Source organism: Papilio polytes, unplaced genomic scaffold (genome assembly GCF_000836215.1).
Source record: "Papilio polytes unplaced genomic scaffold, Ppol_1.0 DF821289.1, whole genome shotgun sequence".
NCBI lineage: Eukaryota > Metazoa > Arthropoda > Insecta > Lepidoptera > Papilionidae > Papilio > Papilio polytes.
Genome location: NW_013527915.1, coordinates 4,645,431 through 4,664,273, shown reverse-complemented (window position 1 = coordinate 4,664,273; position 18,843 = coordinate 4,645,431). Strand labels below are relative to the sequence as shown.

The following is an 18,843-nucleotide window of genomic DNA, read 5'->3' as shown; positions in this document are numbered from 1 at the left end:
AAATACAAATCTTTCCTCTTTATAATGATAGTATAGACATTTTATCATTACGTAGTGATTCATTAGAGTAAAACTCAAGTTATGTATTCAGAGACGCAATTCATGAAGTTCGAACCAAACACACTAACGAATGGTTAAATGTAGATGGGAAACCGGCTATGAGACGTAAAGTGTAAAACAATGCGATGTATGTCAATGGCGCTTTAACGCGGTGAAAGTCCAATAGAGGAAGCGTAGCTTGCGTCTTTCTCAATCGTATAGTAAGAAACATTCAGTAGTAATCCACATTTTGTTCGCTTCATCGGCAAAACAAGCCCCAAACCGGTACACTATCTTATTTAAATAAACATTTTATCTTTACATTTTAAAGTGAAGGACGCAATAAAGTAATGTAAATTTGTAGACTTCAAGCAATTTAATTTATCACTATCACTAATTACTTACATACACTGTGCCGACCCTCCTTAGGAACAAGAAGTACTTATTTTAGTTTACTAAAAGTTTTAGTAGATGTAATGTACACGTGGAGGCTTACATGAAATCCATGTTTATGGCTTATGATTAGTAAAGATTTCTATTCGTGAAATAATTGTTATCAGTTGTGTGTTACAAACATTTCTATTTAAGTATATGATCACAAATGATGACAAAGCACTGAATACCTTCCCGAAAAACTTATTAGGGACCACCCCCATAAATGCATGCTATGTACAGTAACAGCTAAAGAGGATCGACTTATAGTGTTTACCCTTAAATGATATAAATACTCAGGTTAAATCCTCGGATAAATAGCTAATCAGTTTTACATGGGCATTGCAACTGCAAAGTGGCTCGTGATAGGTCAGTAGGGAAAGTGGACGAAGGTATGTTAAAGCTGTTACGGCTTACGGTTCTCCAATTCTGGCAAACGCGTTAGCAAACATGTTTCTGGAAACTCACAGATATGCAATGGATTTGCAACAGGTAAAAGTTTATTGATGAATGAATTTGGATCCATAGCGCATTTAGTACATTGATTTTATTAAAAAAATCAAATAAAAAAGTTAGAATTGAACTAACACATTTAAATTGTTTTTTTTTTATTAACAACCAACTTCATTTGCTTCATCAATTTCGAAATCTTAACGATTCCGTATAATTCTAATATGAAAATGTAAAAGTTTGACACGGCATCACTTTCACTGGATTAAAAATCGCATGTATTGTAAAGCAAAAGCAAAAAGAAAGAATTTAACGTCTGACACCGTTGAACGGGAGAGTCGATAAAAGTTTTCTAACGTTCAAAGAGGCGACGGCGACGGACGATCGTGTATTCTAGTGAAACTACTTCGGATGAATCGTGCAATGGCCCGGATAGGAGAAACGTGGCAGAGTACAGCGCAGGGTCCAAAGACGAAGGGGGAGGGCGGTAAGGGGGAGGGTCGGTCAACGACCCCGTCGGCCGTGCCACTCCTGGCCTACATGGGATGCGAACAGACCACATCTCGGTAATTAACGACCTATATAACTGAAACAGACTTTAAAGATGTTCTGCGATAGATTCGATCTAATTTTAAGTTCAGAAATCGTTTAAACTAGTCACTAAAATGATGCGTTTCTGGTTTCAAAAGCAGAGAAATGTAAGTATCAAGTAAGTTCAATATTTTTAATAAAGTATCGTGTTTTTTTTTGCACGAGACATTCACATCGTCTAGTAGTGTAAAACTTTGTTAGTGAACATGACTTATGTAAAACGTAAACTTTCTTTAGAAATGTGTCAGAATGGAGAACACAGTGCAATTATCAGAAAACAAATCGAAAAGAGACGCATAAAATAAAGAACAATAAATTCAATCAAATTGGTTGTTGATTGAAATCGATTAGATAAAAGATGCAAACAACTTGTTTCGATAACTTTATGTAACCGTATTGAAAAACGAATCTCAATACTCAAGCCATTTCTTCACTCTAACAATCTATGCCTTTGAAATCTTTTCAAGTAAATCTTATATAACAGTTGGCAGCAGTACCGTAAAATTAACTATACATTCATTGGGGAAGTTTACAAAACTCCTGTACATTGCTTGAGCACTCGGAGCGCAGTAATTGCCGTGTCAATCGGCTGAGGACTTTGTAGAGGATAAAGTACTTCTAACTTTGGCCTCTATTGCAATTAAAACAAGTATCATTTTGTTTTAACAAGCATTTGAAATAAAACGGAATAGTATAGCAAGCTGGAAAGTTTAATTCATTAGGAACGTGGAAAAAGGAGCCAGTTAAATAAAAGTCAACTCCCGGTGTTTAAAAATGTCAATTTTGATTAAATTCTTTATGTTTCGAATAAATATAAATATACGAAGGGGCTAATTATTTTGTTTGAAGTAATAGTGTAAAATTTATTGAACTCTGAAGAAAACATCTGTAACTATTATATTTCAACAAATTTAGGGTCATAGTTTTTTTCGTGGTTTTCAAAATTATAGGATCTCTCGCAATTATTTCTTTATTAAGAATAGTATAATTTTGCAATACTATTTCGTATGCGAGCTGTCTAACAGTTAAAGTAAAGTTTACAGTTACTAATAGAGGTTTCAATTACAGGTACCAAGAAAGGTGACCATAAAAGGTTCAACAGTAGACAGCGACATCTGTATACCTTATCGGGATAAACACAAAATGTCAAAGAAAAACATCGAGTGTAATAAAGTCCAGTCATTTGTTTAATTAAAAAAACATTTTGTGTGTCTCCTATATACGAAAGTTAGACATATGAATATTAAAAAGCGCCTGTTTATCATATTTCCATTCAATAAATGAAAAAAAAAGTTCTTAGGAGGTCGACGAACGCTCGGACCCCGGAATCGTGCTTTGATAATAATCTATGTCGAAATTTAACATTAAAATAATAAATGGAACTCTTCGTCCGGGATTAAAGTTAAAATCTTTATATTGAGGGACACGAAACGAAGTAAAACAAGGCTAATATAATTTTTTTATGTGCCAATGTAGCCAGGTGTTAACACGCCGACCGAGATATATTTTGCATGTCGTTACTAAATAACACAAACAAATACTTTCAATCACGATTTAGCAATATTAGATTTCTTTAACACATAGGTCAATGCCCTACTTTATTTTTTACGGTTATTTATTTTGACATAGATTTTCCTTCGAGTAACAAAATACGTAGTCTCAATTGTAGTTCGGAACGTAATACGTGACTTGGGTAATATTTTTAACGATAAAATAGACGTTTGTCTATGGAAGGGGAGTTTATTTTTAGAGATAGTGTTTACGACTTCCACGTGTTTTATGATCTCCTAGTACATTATGCATTTATTTGTTGTATTGAATTTCACCCTGATAAGTAAATTGTTGGGTGGTCCGTTAATATTAGTAGTTGAAATAAAAGATATTTAAAACTAGCTTTCGCCCGCGACTCCATCCGCGCGGAATAAAAAAAAATAAAAGCAAATAGCTTATGTGTTCTTCTAGACTATCCTCTACATCTATGCCAAATTTCATCGAGATCCCTTCAATCGTTTACGCTACAAAGTCTAACAAACATCCATCCATCCATCTAATCTTTCGCATTTATAATATTAGTAAGATTAGTATGATATCTCTGCTATCAGTAACAGGTCAAATAAAAAAGTTATTTTGCGAAATTACTCAATGTCAGGAAATATAGTACTCGTATTAACGTTGCACAAAGAAGAGTTGAGTTGAATATCTTTTACTCAAAATATAATATAAATATATTGGTTTATTATTCAAGGTACCCCTCCAAGACAAACAAGCACAGAAGATAAAGGCGTCCTCACGTATGTGTAGTGTAATTAAAACTGGTCGGATATCTTTCCTTAGAAAGCAATTTGAACATGAAAGCGGACCCCCTCGTATTTACGACATGCTAAGATTTCTATCTTTTGAAATTGCCAAGGGTTTTTGCACCGCGACACTCACTTCACAAACTTGTTACCTCTATACTACTTTTAGTAAAATTTTATTTCTATAATAAATATTAACAATGAATATTAATTGACTTTCTTTGAAGTCCGTTTTAGAAAGAACGGTTTTTGTATAATTATTCGGAATTTATAGATAACTGTTTCTAATATGGCCTACAAGTTGTTTCCTTCTTGTTAGACTATTTAAAATAAAGGTGAGCTTCGACGTTTTTCTTGAAGAGCGGTGAGGTGATGCCATAACGAGGGCGCTTGTCACAAGAACTGCGGAGCGCGTCCGTTCTTAATGAGGAAGTGCTCTACAAAAACTACACTGCAATTATTATTACAAAACGTCACAGTTTCAAGCGACGGTGAGCAGAATAAATGCGCAGAACAAACAGTGAGTCTGTACATTGAGTTTCGATAAATTGCTAAAGAAAAACATACTGGCAGTTCCATTTTATCCAGTGGAATTAAAAAAACATAAATATTTCTATAAACAAAAATGTTTGGAATGGTTCACGATTACGTTTTATAATCCTGTAAAAACTTTTTAAACGACCAGAACCGAAATTGCAAATAGTAGAAAAATTACATCTCACTAATATATTAAAAATGCGAAGGTTTGGATGGATGTTTGTTAGAGTTTGTAGCCTAAACGGCTGAACGGATCTTGATTGAAGGGGCACATATATAGAGGATAGTCTGGAAGAACATATAGGCTACTCACTTTTGTTTTTTTTTTTTAATTCCACGCCAACGAGTCGCGGACACAAGCTAGTGGTTTAATAAATTTAGATAGAAAAAAATGTTTATGTTGTTATCTTACAATCAAAATTCGTTTATTTAATAATCTAAGAATGTGTACCTTAACTAGCGCAATGAAAGTTCCAGATATTTTGCAACTACTTCTTAATCGCAGTACCAGCAAAGAAAAGAATTAAAGTTTCGAAACGCTTTGTAAGGCTTCTTGATTAAGCCACGCGCCGCCAATGAGCCGATAAACGATATTAATTGCGGACTCAGCCGAGAGAGGGCTGAATTAAACGTGCGCTATGTTCTCAGCGGTATTACACTTCGCTGGTGGTTGCGAAAACTTCATAGAATATTTTAAGCATATAATAGCAAGGATGTTAAAAAAAATACATAAGTGGATATCTTTTATGTTATACGTCGCCCTGGCTACATGAAGCAAGCAGCAAAATACTACACTCTCAAATAATATTTTTTTACATAGAATAGTTAAGTAAAACAATTTCTAAAGAGCGGCGGATATTTAAACTTTATTGCAAGGGTTGCCTAACTCAAGTTATGACGAATGGAACGTTTTAAAACTTTTCCTACTTAATAGGTTTGAGGGTTTCGAAGAATTTTCTTTCGTCAGCATGAAGTTTTACTAACGTATAATTTCGTAAGCCATTATAAATTAAAGCCGTTATTTTTCCCTTTAATTTAGGACTGATTCTCATATTAGTAGGAATAAATGTCAACTTTTTTAGAAGATTATAAACTTATCTAACTATAAACTATTTAAAAATTTAAATTTTTCAACACTACCAAAAAATACCGTTGTTATAAAATACGAAACCCACATCTCAAGGTCTCGTGCGTAAGCCTATGAGATAAGCTTTACTGGTAACATTAATTACCCGTGAATATTTTTAGACGTTAAAGATTAACTCCATTGAGTTGTCATGAGTCTAATTGTGACCAAAATATTAATTAATTTGAAGCGATGGATTTTGAACACTTAACTGAGAATTAAACAAAATTATATCTCTCATTATCTTTAAGAAAAAAAAGAAAAAAACAGTATTTTGGACAGTGGATAGTCAGCGTAAATCTACGCATTTAAAAACAAGTAGAAATAGACATTAAATATTTAATAGAACGTGTTTTGAGTCGACTGTGAGGTTGTAGAATAATGTACGTAGTTATTGGTACCGTTACCTTGCGGTCAGTGGGCCACTTTTTACTATTTATTGAGCACATCACCGATAGGCACAGGTAAAGGCAATTTATCAAAAATGCGTAAAATATACAAGTTGGTACAAGCTATAATGTTTGTTTCTTGGAGTTATATCAAATTAGACACTAAACTAAAGTAGAATTAAAATCATTCTAATAATAAATATCGTTTAAACTTTGGACTCTTAAAGGATAATTGCCAATTACTCTCTTAGTTCTTTTTCTTTCAATTAAGTCTGATCAAATGTCTCGTCGTGTAATTGAAATATTTCTTTTATTACAAGTGGAACAGTACATACAGGAATTTTACTTACATACTTTTACATGATACGACAGTTAAAACGTTGTCTCCGTTTTAAATACTAATCCATATGAACTAAAGTTTAAATGAAGACTTAAATCAAATTAAATATAAAATCTTTGACCATTTTAAATACAAACTAGTATGTATTTTGAACATAAGTATGGTATATATGAAACCCATACAAAATAAAATTGTATCGAATTCATGCGATAATTTTTTACCTTTTCATAATCATAAGTATTATAGATGACTTCATTTATTATTTGATGTATCAAAAGTACACTTGAACGAACGTCCTTAAATAATCCATAACGGAACTTATTAACGAGAGGGTGAAAATTCGTTGTGTATGCGCTAAAGAAGATTGGTATAAACACATACGCACACAATGGGTCGTTTAGCGCCGTCAACGTTGACATGAGTATCACCTACTTACATACAATGATAATTTTTCTACGAATATTATTTAGGTTATAAACATTTATTTACAAGGAAGAAGTAGATTAGGTTAGTAACGAAAATGTTCACCAAATATAAGATACAAATTGCACATAGCTTTAAGTTAACTCAGTTGTCAGTTGAAATGTCCAAGTATTTTCTAAGTATCATAATTGTTGGAGATTGACTTGAACAAGCCAATCCAGCAAAAGCTATAACAACAGTTAGAAAGAAATCCATTCGAGTGTATTCGAGTCTCGTAGTAGGGCCGCTTGTTATTCAGTGTCGCTTCTGAGAACGCATTCCTAAACAATGCTCGGTTTATTTGAATACACACATTAAAGGCAATAAGGACGGTGTCGCAACAACGCATAAAAATGCCAAATACAACAGCTACGAATTCAACAAAATGATCAAAGTTACATACTGCTACACACGCGACTCTGAATTGTCAAATTTCAAATAGGAGATGTCTTAGATGGTCCACACTTTACAAATGAAATACAATAAAAAACTTGCCTCACTCAATTTAGTTGATTCATCGTAAAACTGTTGCTATTCGTAATCGATTTTATTGCAACGTTGAAGAAGGTACCTAGCACGAAAGTCTGTATACGAGTAGCGTAAAGTACACCGTCAAATCTCATACAAATTTTGTCGATGACGTTACTAATACTTTCTGGCAAATCTTCATGCTAGACCGTCAAAGCAATCCACTTATGTCATTGTTATACAATTTAACTGAGCGATCAATCAAAATATATCAAGTAGTTCCGAAACTTCCAGTACAAGGCGAGATAAGGCCGCTCGAGAGTACAGAGAATTTGCGGGCAACAAGTAGATAAAAATATTTGTAAGATGACAAAGATATATCACGACCTTGTGTTGTTTGCGAAGTGACTTACATTCTGTTATCTAGTTCAGGAACAATAAATCGCGTATTATCTAAATCATACGTTTATGTATAAAAACATAGAAAAATATTCTACGATGTGCTTATAAGGAAAAATGTATTTGTTAGGCATGACGATAGGAATTTTTTGATGAAAAACATGTACCTATTAGCAAAAAAAAATTAATAAGGGAACAATATCGCGTCGATCGCTAAACATTGGTTAATTTTCACAAAAAGGTACATTCAAAGAAAAGAAAAGGTTTTCTACTAGTTTTTTTTACATTATTCAGGTGGCAAACGAGCAAACGGTCACCTTAAACAGCTAAAATGGCGAAGCAACCGTAGCCCTTAGGCATCCGCAACTCATCTGGCGTTGCCTACCCTTATTCGTCGCAGGACGAAATGCATATGAAGAGGATATTTCCGCTTCCTATGCGTCTACTCCACCGTCAAATCCACTTTTTCTTCCCATCGTTTCCGCTCTAGAAGTGGAAAGGGAAATGATCTAAAATTAGGCCTTCCGCACCACACTCATCATACGAAACGAGGAATTGCACAGGGCGAGCCAGCCCATTCGTGCGAAGATGTTGATTGATTGATATTCGTTGATTACATTACACTTGTTTTTTGAACACACATCTCACTGATTTACCTGGAAATGTTCATGTTTGTGTTTGTTAAGTCTGTGTAACTACTGCGCTATAAAGATTAAAATAGTAAAAAGTAACTGTATGTTGGGCCAAATAAATATGATAAGACGTATGCAGGAGTATGCGGGGCTGTAGGTTATTTTATGAAATTTGTATAGTAATTTTGGATGATTTTTTATAATAATAACTGTTTTAACTGTATCTTTTTGTTAGATAAATGAAACAATGTTAAAAAGCCGTTTAGATTGTAATATAAAAGTAGAATTTTATTATTATAACATTTACTATTTTGTACAAATCATGAAATGCTGACAATGACAACAAGAATTAGAAAATACGTTGCTTTAGGTTGTGATGAGAGTAAGGTAAATGAAAAGCCGAAGAGATTACCTCTATCTCTCTGACACTGAGGCTGAAAAACGAACTAAAACCGATCGCCATCTCTGCTTATCTCGGATCAGATAATGAATCATTTTATCATGGATTATCGTAATACAAAACATTGCTCTGGCTTTAATTCTCATTAAAATCGCTACATGTTGAGATAATGAAAAACAGAGAGAAAATGTTATGGTCGAATAAATATTTAATCCCAGACCAATCTCGATATTGTATTAAAAAAACCGCAAGTGATGTGTACGTTGGGGGAACATAATCAAATTTCAATCCGTTCGTATTGCGAGGATTTTTTTGCTTTATATGCATACATATTGGCCATATTGTAGCTGAACATAGATTGGTTTTTTGTATCTCGTATGTTGCAGTTGGTAAAATCTGGCGAATAAGTTTTTGTTCTGAAAATTGACCGGTTTTGTCAAACAACTGAATACAGTATGATTTGCGGTAACTAATTTAGAACCTCTGTTATTGGGCATATTTTGTCAACAGTACCATTAGCAGTGTTAGTAAAATTACCTAGGAACCTAACTACTAGGACTATTAAGAATTATGTACAAAATAATACCTTCACAAACCCTAATGAAAATAAATAAAAAATCTCATTAGAACTATTGTTCACGTGGATAACATGAAAAACAAACCTTGTTCTGTTCTTTATCTTAGATTACTTAAAATCATACTAAGTTATTGTAAAAACTCAAATAAACTAGGATTAGTTAGTGAATGTATAAAAGCGAATTTAAGTAAGTACTTGACACAGAAAGCGGCAGGCACTTGAAGTATTTGCTGCGGCCAGCCGCCCAAGTGGATAACTTTGTCGGTATTCCGCTCGAAGCTCGCCGATTCGCATTTAACTAACATTTAAATTAATTTATTTTTTTAAATAGCGCCAATAATCTTATTAATATTATAAATGTGAAAATTTAGATGGATGGATGTTTGTTAGAGTTTGTAGCCTAAACGGCTGAATAGATTTTGATGAAATTTGGTACAGATATAGACGATAGTCTAGAAGAACACGTAGGCTACTCACTTTTGTTTTTTTTTTTAATTCCACGCGGACGGAGTCGAGGGCGAAAGCTAGTATTTACTTAATTTACTTTCTTCATAATTAATCCCTAAATATAGAGTACAGTTATTATAATTTAAACCTTAATTTTACTGAAGTTTACATAAAATTATCATTTAAAATACAATTATGTTAGGCGGTTTCAAATGACATTTAAAAACCCCAGTTCCCAAAACATTAAAACTACACAATAGCTGCTTCTAATTTCGTGTATAGTGTACTCAAAATTAGTATACGTAAATTGCAACGAATTGATATCGGTGTCAAAGCCCACGTCCCAAATTCCGATTGCCCGTAACTTGATTTCTACAGAAGCGACTTGCATTCAAAAACATACAAACAATTCGGCGTACGTTCGTCGTACGTGTCATGCGATGAGTTAAGATTAATTAATTCGCGATGAGAGAACTGATGACATAACCATACTTTAAGCTTCTTAAGTGGGCCGACGTTTACAATTATGGTATGAAGAATATATCAAGGCAAAGGCGATGTGAACGTTGAGTATTTTTATTTAAGAACACTCGAAACTTGGTGCACAGACCTTACGGCAGTGGGATAAGATCAGGGAGATGAGCATATTTATGGAGAGACGCTGTTGAACTTCAAAATACAATTAAAATATAGAAAGTAATGAACAACATAACGAAAAAGCCGCATGTTTTGGTCTATCATGAAATTAATCACGAGTTTGAAACCTTACGTTCCCGATTCCATGTATCAAAAACAAAGGAATACTATGCTTTTTCATCTAGTTAGATGTTACATACACTACAGTACTGCGGTAAATGTCTATACCGTGCAACAGAACATTGTGACGTCATATACATCTCATGTTTTTGTTTTCGACTCAGTACATTATAGATATTTAACTTTCACCTGTCTCCCCAGCCGGTGCAAAGGCAACGGAACTCTCGACATGTTAAACAACAATAACATTACCATAAAAAGATAATAATCGCCGTCGGAACCAGATAAAGTATTGTAATGTTCTCTTACACAATACATTTCGTAATACGGTAAAGAGCACTCACTTGACCTCGGTAACCTCGGCTCTACGAACAAATGGGTAACCCATCCCATACACTCTTGTTGGAAAAACGTCATACTTTCTGTTGTTGGAACATCGAAATTTCAATGCAAGAAATCTTTTGTTTTGTTTTTTCATACTGTTTTATAAAAGGATCACAACAAAAAGCGACACTACAATATGTAAGTAAAATAATGTCACCTTAATATACTTGAATTATTGTAGAAAAAGAAAATATTAAATGTTCTAAAATTTGATAACCAAAGCTTAATAAAAATAAGGTACTTTTATAAATGTAACATAATTTAAATACCTATTTATAGGATTGTACGGTTGTTAGTCTTAATCTAGATTTCCAGGCAAATAACAAAACATCTAGACAGCACTTAACTTTCACTACGATCATGTTGGAATAATGAGATACTCTACACAAAAGCGGAAACATTCAACGTTAAAACACACAGATTATAAATAAGCCGCTTCCATGCCAACGTAATAATTAGGCTGAAAGTTAAACAACAACCGCTCGAGCAATGTACATGGTGACCGCCCAAGGGTCTAAGCCTGTAAATTATGGAAACTAGGTTCCCTTTACATGCTACACTTAACACACTCGTACCGCATCTGCGGGCAATTAGATAATGTATTTTTAGTTGAAAAAAGACTAAATATCTGCAAAGAGAATACTTTACGAATATAAATGCTTGTTCCAGCAGTTCTCTATTCCTAACAAGGGTATGTAGCTATATTAGAGAAAGTGCTTACAAAATTGTACATACTTTTAGTGCTTCGTAGTCGAGGACTGAGTCAAGTTTATCGTTTATACAAACTTTTGGGCAAAGTTTAAATGTTACGAATTCCAGATAGATTTGTTCTATTGAAGGACGCTCGTAGGATTTGTTTGTAAGTATCGTTTAAGACGATTTACTAAACTTTACTTGTTGAATTGTTTCTGATAAGTTGTAAGCCGATGTAACTTTACTCTGCTAAAGACTAAAGAAGGATTTACTTTTAAGTATTTTCTTTACGGAAATGTTTACTTCTATTTCAACAAAAAGATGACGATCGATAGCTATATTCTCTATTTATGAAAATAACGCATAAAAAAATATTACGGAAAGTCGTAACATTTATTATAGGTTACGTTTTCTAGGACTTTCAAGATAATTAACATTACAAAAATAAAATATTCTAAATTAACTACAAAGACCCTATCACATCCAATGTAATTTAAATAGACCAAATCTTATCAAATGTCTAAACATACTGACGATGGAAAAAACAAAGCGACTCCTTAGACTTCTCTTTTCCATTTGCGAAAGAAGGGAATCCTTTTATTCATGAGAACATTCATGCAATTTAGATAAGCTAGAATGGCCTTTGATGCGGCGGAGAAACTTAATTTACACCTTTGTTCTCAACGTTATCCCTGTTATAAAGGTGAAAATATTTCTAAAAAAACTTCCTTACCTAAAATAAATTAAATTAACACATTTTTACTATTTAAATTCATATACGTAACAAAAAGATAACCAACAATGATAAACTAAAGAATTAAATATAGTGTTTTTCTAGAAAATGCGTTCTAACGCATCATTTTTAAAGCTAGAAGGTTCTGGAATATGCGAAATACAAATTAAATACAATTATCTCGCTGTTAGTTCACTTGCCTAATCTTTATCTTCCTCCTTATCCTACTCCCGTATTTATTTATTTATTCCTAATATTTTATTTATAACACTATTAAAACATTTGAAACCATTTAAGATTCTATAGAATAAGTTATTTTGTTTAAATTAAGTAACAAATTGACACTAAACCTCTGTTTATTTCTAATAAACCGCATTTCAAGTTAAGTGAATGGTAGGTGTAGGTAGGTAGTAAACGCAATACTGTAACCGAATATGCTTAATACTCTACATACGAATTTACATAACCGCGTCGAAAACGTAAACCTTACTGGCAAGCATTATATTAAAACGAACATACACTTAAAATTAACATTAATTTTATGTGTGAAAATAACATAAATAAAGACATTTTTATTTATTACTCTTCGCCCTTAATATAATTTGATCTCATCTTTACATTTTTCCATAAATCTAAACGGTTTGGTCCTGCTTTTTAGAGTGTAATACTAAAGTCATGCCTTTTTTCCGAGGGGGAAAATCTTCGAAAGATACCCTGTCTTTTATAAAAAGACAGGGTTATGTGAGATTTTTACTTACCAAAAACCCCCTCGGTGGCCGCCCTCAGGTGCGATTTGAGGGTCCCGGGATCTCCAGAGGAACGTTCCGGTACCCTCTGCACCGTGTTGCTTCATTCGCTGCTTTTTTTTTGTAAGCTGGGCCCACCCTATTTCAACACAAAACTGAGGCCTAACTAAAGTCATGCCTACCGCTAAATAAGACTAAAAAGATTTCTCCATAATTAAATTTTCCTAAAATTTACCTATATTAACTGTAGGTAGAGTCCAATATCTATGAATTAACTAAGGATTTACGGGTGTACTGGTAGGACATGACCAGTCGTCCCGCCGAGGGATCAGAGGTCAGTTATAATTGAGTTTGCTGAATGCTTCCTCTGCTATACAGTAAATCGCTTATTAAGCCTTCAAGCCAAGGATCCTTCTTATAGCCATAATACCGATTTATGACAAGAAATTTCAAATTAAATTTTATTCATGACAAAACGCATCAATTGTTATCTAAACAAATTAATACAAATTGCAAGCATAACACTTTAAATTCTAAAGTAAAATGTCAGCGAGTGCCTATCAATGTTAATACAGGATTTTACAACTGTTTGAATGTGTAACTAGAGTGCAATAAAAGCGTACGCACTCTAGAAACTATAATATCGCACAACTGTTTAGTCTCGCATTGATTCCTTATATTGAGTTGCGCACACCCGATTTTTAGTTATGCAACTAAACAGTTGATTCGGGTGCGAAACTATCGACAATCGCATAACAATTGTCCGTTAGTTAAACTTAAGATGTACGCCCGCTCTAAGAATCATAGATATGTTAAACTGTCAATGACCTGTCGACTTCGAGCAAATATTGTTGATCGAAGCTTGTGCTTTTTTAACGTAAAAAATAGAGGAAAACTGTAGTCAAAAAGTAAAAGTTGTCGTTAAAAGTTATTACAAATATGGAGTTGTGACATTTAATGACGAAGTGAATGTTTATACACGACAACTAATTATTGTTGATAATTTATACGGTAATATTTCTTTCTCAAGTAATAACATCTGAGTCAGCGTTAGTAATATATTTAAAACGACTAGTAATCCGCTCCGACTATACTGTAGTAAATAGACAAAAATACTATTTAACAGGAATTCTTTATGTAGGCAGATGTTTTTTTTTAATTCGTGTATTTAACAATTATTCAAAGTGAAAATATTAATTCTTTCCTTTTTCTAACGTTGGTTCTGTATGTTTTCAACATTTTATTATTATAATTATAACAAGGCGATGTAAACGAACACGACTATTAACAAAAAGAAAAGAAAAAACAAACTTTTATTGTTTTTTTCTTCCTGATAAAGCAAACAAGTTTATATAACACGTATATTACAGAAGATAAAGGCCGACATGAGTAAATTATTGCAATTACTACAATTACTTAAGCTAAAGTATACGTATAAAGAATAAAATATAACATTGTTTTATGATTAATTATTATTCATTAATTAGTTCAGATTTTCACTCATAAGCAATTGTAATAAAAGGTTTATTAAATGCTGTATTTAATCAAATATGTGCCTGACTGCTTCAATAAAGAATTCGTCACACGTAACCAAATATTACCTAACCTGCGTGTATACTTGATTTCTGATTTTATAATCCCGTAACATATTTGTAACATAACATAATTGTTAAAAGATTTACGAACAAAATCATTCAGTTTAAACATTCGAGTAGACTTCTCTTTCACTAGATACTGCGAATTATTAGAAAACATGCTGTGATTGCTGACATCTTAGGCAACAAAGAAGTGTGTGTTTACGCTTTATTATAATAGTATAGATATGAAGTTGGGCATACTACTCGATTTTAGTTCTGCAACTAAACAGTTGAATTGTCTGTAAAACAATCGACAATCGAAAACCACACAATAGTTGTGCGATAGTTTAGTCAAAGGTGTGCGCACGCTCTAAATATAAACAATCGGTGTCATATTTACAATTCAACATTAAAACAAATAGGCATTATTTGCCAATAAAGCGTAACTCAAAGGTCAAAGCAAATATTGAATTACTAAAATCAACAATTAAAGTGTATTCTGCAAATCGTGTATCGGCGTATGGTTTCTGCTAAATTGCAATGGCGAGTTATGCAAGAAGTATCCATGCAAAACAACTTCGAGGATGTTTTTCAAGAATGACCTTACACTTCGGGACTTGTTAGAAACATTAAGCATGTATTATTCATGTTAATAAAACTTAATAGATGGACATCAGTGAACTATGCAAACGCACTTAGATTTTTATGAGATGATAAAAATATATCGTTCTGTGTAAACAAAGCAATTATTAGAATAATAGAAAGTGAATTGAGTGACTTTGCATCAACCACTCATCTACATATGCTGATTGGTCCAAAGTTTATTTAAATGTACTCATTAATTAAATTGTCATTTAATGCTTTGGGACCACTAAAATGTACTGATGGTAATCAGATACTGGTCTCAAATAGATTTATACAGTAAGTAGTAAGCGTTAGTAACATTCTTCCCGCGTTCACCCAACCACCTTGAACACAACGGTTCTGGCAAGTTATCACGGATTGTCAAAACGAAACAATTAATCTGAGTTATAACACGCGAGGTAACAGTATCGGTTAGGCAATTTTAATTGAAACAAATTGAATAACATGTTAGAGACAAAAAGTACGCCGACGTGATTTGTATAACGGCTACGTAACATTTCTATATACTAATCTACGAAAACTGGTTGAATACTACAATTTAAAAAGTTACAAGCAAAATATACCTCACTTATACGCTTTAAAGTTACTTAAACCATAAATCTAAAGTGCAAGGTTATATTATTTTTAATTGATTTAAAAAATATTTTAAAAGTATTAATAAACAACAAAATAAGTATTACACTAACCTTTTTTCAGTAGGTTTACGTGGTGAAATAAAATCGTCCATTAGGAATGCCAAATATCTGCCAAACACTGGCAGATATATATCATTTACGGTACGAGTGTCTTTCATATGAGAACTCGCGAACTAAACTGTTATACAAGATATGCCACACCAATGTTCACGAATAAATTACACGGCAAATTATGCACCTGTGTTCATAATACACTGACTTTGAAAACTAAAGTTCGTATTACCCGATTTTAATGCACGTAATTTTTAAATATTATCTCATATTGTAATTATTTCGTTTACATAATCATTTGACTAATTACAATACATATCGTGGTGTAATCTTGAATTGTAAGACGTATTGTATATTTTTAATTAAATACGTGTAAGCCAATCAGAATACAGTAACTGCAATTTAACCTTTTTTAAAAGAATATGTAGAAACATTTTGCCATAACACAAAATAATCGAATACCAAAAATGATTTTCTTTCGTATATCTTTGTCATTTCTTATTCTTTGACCAAAATTTTACCTTTTAAATACCATCTTATTTAAATGACTTTTAAATATATGTGTTAGTTGTTAGAATTGGAAATCGTTGCTGTTTATGTTTATTTAGAAGAGTATTCTGTTTAAATTTTAGCAATATATTAACGTGATTTTTAGATTAAAAATGTCTAGATTTAAACAAAGGTTTACATTGTACTTACTGAAGGGTACAGACGTTATATTTAATTGAATAAATCCTCAACATTTAGTCGATAAGTATACTTAAATCCAGTAGAACGTCAACAGCATTTACATTTTTTAGTAAAGCCTTGTAAATATTAATTACAAGTCACGACACAGGCATAGAGATTTGTTACACGGTACTTGCGTGTGCCTACAGTATACGTGTGTGCATGTGTTTGCATACAGAGATTCAAAAAATATATAGAGGAGACAGAGTTGGATCTTGAAATATTTTTCAAACAATCATCACGAGCGCTGTCTATTGATAAATAATTAAAACCACAGGTCGACATAATTAATTGTATTTAAATTATTTTCTAATAAGTGTCATTAAATAATATTTCAATGTTTATTTCATAACAAAAGATGAAGCTTATTATTTTGTGAAATGTTTTATTACGTGTAAATAAGAACACGATCTGGCTGATATAGTACCTTTCAGAGAAAGTACTGATGTAAAAATGTTCACTATGCCTTGTCTATATATTGTTTTAATGTCTTTGGTTGCATAGTTTATATCGGCAATGCAGCCATTCATTATTAGCTTATAACAGTTGACTACACTAAGCTGCAATTACACTGAACAAGCTTAGCAATTGTCACATTATTGCTTACATTGGCAAAATATTTAAGCTCCAAACACTTAATATCTACAGAACTTATTTAATTTGGATAAATTATAGATAAAATAGAATACCATTCCAACTAATATTTCTTGAACCAATTGTTATCATTTTAAAGATATTTAATTGACATGTTCCTATACAAGTTTGGTCAGTGTAAACTTACTCTAAAAGCGACACAGAATTCAATTGCGCAGACATAAAGTAATTACGGTTAATTTAGAACGCACACAGACTTGCGCCGAAATATGACCGCCACCTTTCACAATTAATTTCACATGTAACAATTTTAGTACAAACCTGTTACTCCAGTTTGCAACGACTGTTCCTAATATTTAATAACTATGAGAGTGTTGAAGTGGAACACGTAAGATGTTACGAAAAGAAATTAAAATGTGCATGTTGAATAAAATAAAAGCGGCTGTTGAAAGTAATTTACAACGGGGTTTCCGTAAAATTGCATTACTTGTAAGAAAGCTTAGTAGATAAATGTCGATGTTATTCTGTTGCATAAATATGTTCAGTGTCGAATACAAAACTGGGTTCCCACTGCAAAACATTCCACAAAACAAACATTGTTACTCAAAAAATCATAGACACTATATATTTAAACAAGTGTTTTAACTATCAGTACTTTACTTATTGGTCAAAAAATCATTTCGGAAGCGTAAATAAAATGTTTGAAAAGCTGATTATTCCCAACCGTCAGCCCGCTCTGTCCCCACGTGGAGACAGATGAGAATAAAAAGCTTCATCCGTCCCACCTTTTGCAACGAGGAGACGGTTGGAACTAATTTTATCTCTTAACGGTTTCATCTGTCACCTTATTGATGATAATGGGACGGATGAAGTGTTCGGTACTCACGTGGGGACATAGCGGGTGACGGTTGGGAATGATCCTCAATAGCCATGATATGTCAAAATCCGAACCGGGCCAATTTGTAAGTTTTTATAGTAATACCCGTAATTTTTGGCTAACATTATAAAAGTAACACGGAACTAGAGAACAAAAATTTGTATGTCATGAAAATTTTATTGTAATAATTTTAACTAGCCTTAATTTATTAAATTGGAATTGGTTTTTAAATAAGGGAAAATAAAGACCTTGGACTTAATGCCCCAGGGGAGCGCTGTGCCACCCAAAGAAAAAAAAATCAAGAAAACGTTTTTCTCATACCTCATACCCTTGGAAATTGGCTTAGTATTGCGATTTTGTCATGAAAAACCCTTTCCACAGCGGTTGTTTACGCAGTTTTACGAGGCCACTGCGCCTCGAGGTTATCCTCTAAGTTATGTTAGTTGCCTTTATTTAATAATAATATTTGAAACACTCACGCATAAATACATAAACACAAAAAACGCACACAAGAAAACAAAGGTACTTCAATCAGTTTGTGCTCCATCATTTATATTTTATTGTAAGTCACGTTGAAAGCATTCACAAATTAATTTCATTCAAATGGATAAAGTAATTTTCGAATTAAATTTGATAAAACAATTGAACAGAACACGACTGTCAGTTGTCACTAAATTCACGCATGTCTTGAAATAATTGCTAAATCCGATTTTATTATGTTGAAACAAAATTCAAATTAAGAACACTAAGGGTGAGTTGCATCAAATCGCCGGTTATCGTAAAAGTTATAGTTATTGTTAATAGGGTTACAAGTGCAAAAACATATTCTGACAGAGG

The 18,843-nt window shown here is 32.7% G+C and overlaps 1 protein-coding gene across 4 annotated transcripts in view; it reads right to left on the bottom strand.

Moving 5' to 3' along the window:
• LOC106109408 (cytochrome b561-like) overlaps positions 1–18,843 on the bottom strand; it is a 37,035-nt gene that overhangs the window by 6,461 nt on the left and 11,731 nt on the right. The window contains exon 1 of one of the 4 annotated variants that reach the window (XM_013290898.1): positions 15,807–15,919. The exons of 2 other annotated variants lie outside the window; for them this stretch is intronic. In XM_013290898.1, coding sequence (XP_013146352.1) covers positions 15,807–15,913 — 107 coding nt within the window. In that variant the 5' untranslated portion in view covers positions 15,914–15,919. Of the gene's footprint in view, positions 1–15,806; positions 15,920–18,843 lie in introns of those variants that run through there. One more of the 4 variants, XM_013290899.1, reaches the window with a different exon arrangement.